Below are 6,000 nucleotides of genomic sequence, written 5' to 3' on the forward strand. Positions count from 1 at the left end.
AGTATTTTTTGCGTGCCTTGGCTCTGTGTTCAGGAGCTGGGATCCATGTGGGACAAGATCCATGTGAATGCAACCATTAGCTGAGCTTGAAGCATTGGGAAATGCCAAGGTAAACATTTAAGGACTGCTTTCCCTTTGAAGCCCCCATGCCTAACTCTACGATACTATTGACTCAAGAAGTAATGCTGAACACTGGAAGTGTTCAGTCAGCATTTTAAACTATTATGAGCTACCTTCTGAACCATTGCCAAGTTAATAGACAATGAAAGATAATGAGCTTGAAATTGGGTGTTAAATTGCATTTTTGGTTCTCTCCTTTTTTTTTTTTTTCCTTGAGGTTTAACTGTTTCCTGCAGAAACAACATCATCTTTGATGTATCATTATGTAAATGCCTATTTTTAGGTCACAAAAAAAGTCAAGGCGTGGGCTAAGCCCTCGCTGCTCTTGCTATGTGTGTGCAGGAAAGGGGTGAGAGGCAGACGAGACACAGCAAGACCCAGCACTTTCTGGTCCCCAGAGGGAGGGAGGGAGGTGGAGGCATGAGGTTGGGTCTGTTGGCAGCATGAGACTCCAAATTAAGGAGGAGATTACTCGACCTGCTCATTAACAGTGAGGCTGGGTGGAGGAGGGAACGCTCCAAGAACCGCATTTGTGTCGCACGGGTTAACACAAGGAGTATTTCCATGCACCCCCAAGCCTTTAAGGACTTTCAGCTGAATTCAGGGGTTTTCAAGAGCTGAAACACCTCTGTTGTGCAGGGGTGATGTGTATCCAACCTGCCCACGGCAGAGCCAGGACAGTAAAAGTCAAAAACCGCTGTAAATGTGCGAAGTTGTGTGCAAAAAACTGCAGTTATTCTTCTGAAAGCAGCATCGTGTGGTAACAGCTCTTTACTGGAATAATCTAAAATTTAGTGCTTCATCTACATTCAAATTAAAAAAAAAAAAAAAAAAAAGAAAAGCTTGACTCCTATCAGTGTAAATAAACCATTTAAAACCATGAAAGTCGGCCTAGCATCGAACATTTGAGCAAAACCTGAATGGAGAGTTTGCCACTGAACCTGGACTTTCTCTACAGAAATAACTGCAAAGAATGGGACATGATAAATACCAGTAAATTATGCTCCCAATAAACTCTAATGCTCAACACACCTTATAAAGCAAAGAATTAAAATATTTGTAATTATGAAAATCACTCAAATCATTCCAGAAGCCAAAGAAATCTTACCTGATACCTGTCACCTGAGTTTTTTGAAGATTAAATTAGGATAGGAAGGTAGGCTTATCCTCATTAGTGTAATTGTAGGATCTTTCTTTTATTTTCCTTTTAAACTAATGAGTTGCATTAATCCAGGTTCATTTTTATAAGCCTCTTGGGTCCAAATGTAAAGGACAGTCATTTTAGAAAACAGTAAATTAAAAAAAACATGTAGCATGCATTAAGTGCACGTATTTCATAAGACCTAGGTTAATACAACTGGCATCTAGTTTAATTAATCCTTGTTAGTGTAACGACTAATATCCCTCCCTAGCATGTTTCCTTTAAACATTAGTATGTTAATTAAATGTTGTTTTTTTTAAGGGTTTTTTTTTCCCCTTTGTACTTCAATATGGCATTATATCATCTAAAACTATTCCAAACAACTACCTTATAGAGATGTCTCCTTACAATATCTGGTCTCTTGCAGAAATTCTGAAGCCTTTTAAAAAGCTGTTCAGGTGTAGAATACAGATATTCAGCTGCAGGAAAAACAGATACATTTTTAATGAAACAAAAACCTCAAAGCACACACTCGATATTAGTCACTTTACTAATTAAAAATGCATATTGCTCTGTGCCGCCTCGTGTTTTACATTATTTAAGCATGATTTTATAAGGTTACCTCAGCTCACAAGGATGTTTAATGCTAAATAAGACTGTGTAGTTGTGCTGTTTAGACATCTCCTTTGGGTGATTAAAATACATTATTCTAATGTAACACAATGCATATGTGATACATTTAGTGATGAGATTTTTCGAAGAACTGGTACTACATTAGTGTGTATCCTGTACTGCAGTTGCATACTATTAAGTATTAAATTGTTTAAATAATTTGGTGTGATTTTCAGGCCTGGCTTTTTTTTTTTTTTAATTTTCCCCTCTTCTGTGTATCAAAAAAAAAAAAATCTGCAAACCATTGCAGCATCAGTGACCTTTTAACAAAAATCTATCATTACGGGATGTGTATGCTAACAATGAAGAATGCTATTTCAAAACTTGCTTTTTTGTTATCTTAAAAGAACAGATGGCAAATATAAACTTCGTCTAATGTATTAAAACACATAAAATTTGCCTTAACACTAACATGTTGGCTTGCCAAATAAACAATTGCTTTCACTCAAGTTTATTCCCAAACTTTGGGTTTTAGCAGGAATCACGTTATTACATTTCAGCAGAAGGAACAGGCAACAAAGCAGCTACCTGGGAAGATCTCTGGGTACACCAAGGCTTTGGGACACAGCGGGTAACAGCCACAATGCACAGCCTCGATCCTGAGGATTAGAAATCACAAATACACAAAAATAGACATTAGTCAGCCAAAAAAATTATTTCCGTGCAAGAGCCTTGAGGTTGCCTGCATGCAGCAAGAGAGAAACATTTTTTTTTTCTTCAGCAGCATAATCCTTCTAAATGCCAAAGTTGCTCTTTTTAAAGAAAATTTTATTGATCATATGAATTACATAGAACAGAACAGCGAGCATATGTTTTGTTCGCTGAATAAATCAAAGCGCAGCTCTGCATTTTTTTGTTTTTTAAATACTGTTTAACACATTTTATAATCAGCAGACAGACACATGTAACAACATGGTGAAGTATGGACGGCTTTGCTTAATAATGCTGCTGGAAAACAAGGGGCACATTGGCTACACCAGCCAGGGTGTGTTGCAGACACGCACACCACCCTCACCTGGCACAGCAGATATTCCCCTCAGACTTCCAGACTCCAAAGGTTACAGCTAAATATAACCCAGGAACAACTTGCAGCATGCTCCAGGCTGGGATATTTCAGCTTACTCACATGCTTTGGATAATTTCCTTTATTTTTCGGGACATAAACCATTGTATTTTTTAATAACCGCTGATGAAATCCCTTTGCCAAAGCGCGCGAAGCTTTGTGCTTGCTTTTTTCCCAAGGAACATTTCACATATCTCCTGTAACATCAAACCCAAATATTTTAGAATTGCACCGCCGTGGCGCAAAGTTTTCCAGTAGCAGAGCTGTCCCCCTTGGAGTCCAGGTTTTAACAGCTGAATGGGTTAAAAGCATCCAGGTTCCACTTTATTTTTTTCACACAATGACCACTGATCTGACACAATGTCCCTCCAAAGATACAACCGTAATTTCTGTTGGCCAGAAATTACAGTGAAATTCAAAACACTTCTTAAAATATGTTTATTTTATGAGAGGCTTTGAATTTCCTCCAACATGTTGACCATACGAGGATTTTATTTTTAACTTCAGTTTCCCTCATTCCCCAGAATAAAAAAAAAAAAAATCTGAAATCTTGTCAACGTTCACCTTTTCTATTTTCAGTGACAACCCAAAGGCTTTTGCTACCTTCATGCAAACGTCAGGTTTGGTACTTTATTACAGGTACCCTGAAAGGACTCTGTTTCCTTTAGATCTACTCAGTTTTAAACAGGAAAAAAAAAGAAAATAAAGAATAACATATTCAGCTTTCATGCTAGAAAACTATGCATATCCACAAACCCCAAAGACACATTTCTCTGCAAATGCTTTTTGCTAAGAAATGACTGCTGGTTTTTTTCATAAACTTTTAAAATTTGTAATTTATGTTTTTTTTTTTTTAAATAACATATGCACTTCAGATTGCATTTTAAACATTAACAACAATTTCAAAGTGTACATCGTCTAGCACTATATTTTTTACCAAAGGGAAATGTTTCTGATGTGTGATTTAATTGATGATTTCAGTTCTTAAATATTGTGTCATATGTCAAAGCAAATAGATTTTTAAAGTTTTCTTTAATCTAGGAGAAAAAAAAAGAGTGAAACTGTGGACATTTCAGTAATAGCTCAGATCACTAAGTTATGTTAAAATATTTGCTTTTTAATCATATCGTCTGCATGGAAAAAAAAAAAAAAAGAACAGCTCCTTAAAACAAAACTGCAGGCCAAGATGGGATCTGAGTCATCGTTTGAGTATGAAATTTCCCCTTTCAAAAAACCTCTACCAGGATCATGAATTAGTAAAATCAGAATTTAATGCCTCCGTGGTTTGCTGGATGAAAGTTAAAAATTTGGAATTCTTTCATTTGCAAATGATCTGATTTGCATACTCCTTTCTGCACCAAAGTTTGGGTGCATTTTTCTGACCAGTCCCTACTATGAGTAGTAAGTTTTACTACAAACCTTACACCTTCCAGCTGTCAAGACCTAAAGCTCAAATCAAACCAGGAAGAGCTCACACTGACACAGACTTTGGTGTGAGGATGCACAAGGAATCCTTTAATTTCCATGCATTTCTGTCCTCTCCCAGAAAAGTATCATATCATAACAATAATACAATTACTCTTCATTTCAATCCTTAAGCACTACTAGTTAAATAATAAATAAGAGTTCCGATTGATCTATTGTTAAAATGGCTAGTAAATGGTCTTTTTATTCCAATTAACAAATCATCTGCTAAATCTATGAATCTTAATATTCAGGTCTATTCACTTCAATTCATACAATTTATCTGCAAATAGTTGTTGGGCTTTTGATTCTAAATATAATTAGCTGATAATTTTGCTTGGCTGAATTACTTTTCTGGAGGGCCTGCTAAGGCTCTCAGTCGCATTATCTAGCAATAATGAATCTGATAGGTGAAATTTTTTACTGTAATGAGGATGAGACACAGTTGTGACACCTGAGTCTAGTAATAACAGAAGACTGCTAATTATCGACAGCACTTTTTTGTGTGATGCACAGAGAAAAAAAAATCCCTCATTATTAAAAAATAAAAAGTTACAATTATAAGTGACACCGGAGGAGAGTAAATAAAATGGAGTGATTAAAACATTGCTGCTTTAAGGGTGTTTTTAATTAAGTGGAAATGCTAATGTTGTCATACTTAGCAGATGGGATTAAAATTAGTTATTGTAAGTAACTCATATTTTATGTTATGGTTTCCACAGCATGTCTACAAGATCTAAGAAAGTGATACATTCCATAAGACATTTAAAAAATGAAATTCTCATAGTCTTTACAGCTCATAATAATGAACATCATGAATAAACTATTGAAAAAAAAAATCCTGCCAAGGCTTTTACCATCGTGACTTAACTCGCATGGAATGCAACCATAATGTACTGGGCTGCTGGAATCACACTGCTGGTCTGCCTTTGTCTTTTGCTGATTGCTGCATTTCTGATTTCCTTCACACTCAACAATAACAGAAGTTTGGTGCTTGGGCAGGAATCCAACATCAAGTGTGGTGTCAAGAAGGTACAGCTTTGGTGCAAGGGAAGATGATGACCACCCACCAAGGTGACGTTCTAAACGAAAGCACAGGATGCATCATGTAACTGCAGATAAAAACCTAATTGCACACTTTCTCCTACTTTATTTGTGTAAAATTTTCCATCTGCTACATCTAAAGATGTCTAAACTGTTAGTATCAAACCTGCATTCAGCTGCCAGCTGTGCACATTAAGGATTGCAAAACACTAAGTAAATGAGGCAGCATAAAAACGAGTAGTACTGGTCCATCTGCCCAGTACTAGTAGGGACCCCCATACCTGGTCCTTTTAAAGCCCCACACTGCTGCTCAAATTGATAAGGAAAATACTTAATAACATGCTTTAAGAGCCTTGGTTTAGAAAGCTCAATTTGCATTTGCTATCATGACTTCTAAGTATCGGAATCTGCCTACTACTAGTACAAGTTAATGCTTTTCATCTCTCTTTCAAATGCTCTTTGAAGAACTTTTAATGAATGAAAATTAACATCTATA

General features: G+C 36.3%; 1 protein-coding gene across 16 annotated transcripts in view; it reads right to left on the reverse strand.

Moving 5' to 3' along the window:
* GTDC1 (glycosyltransferase like domain containing 1) overlaps positions 1-6,000 on the reverse strand; it is a 200,190-nt gene that overhangs the window by 34,641 nt on the left and 159,549 nt on the right. For 15 of the 16 annotated variants that reach the window (XR_005627468.1, XM_039708943.1, XM_039708754.1 and 12 more), the window contains 2 exons: positions 2,462-2,532; positions 1,649-1,740 (listed from right to left, as the gene is read on the reverse strand). Coding sequence is in view for 14 of the 16 variants with exons in the window: in XM_039708943.1 (XP_039564877.1) it covers positions 1,649-1,740; positions 2,462-2,532 (163 nt within the window). In the remaining 2 variants the exon portion in view is untranslated. Of the gene's footprint in view, positions 1-1,648; positions 1,741-2,461; positions 2,533-5,317; positions 5,543-6,000 lie in introns of those variants that run through there. The other variant, XR_005627498.1, reaches the window with a different exon arrangement.

The sequence above is a fragment of the Passer montanus genome, unplaced genomic scaffold (genome assembly GCF_014805655.1).
Source record: "Passer montanus isolate IOZ18808 unplaced genomic scaffold, ASM1480565v1 scaffold1, whole genome shotgun sequence".
Lineage (NCBI taxonomy): Eukaryota > Metazoa > Chordata > Aves > Passeriformes > Passeridae > Passer > Passer montanus.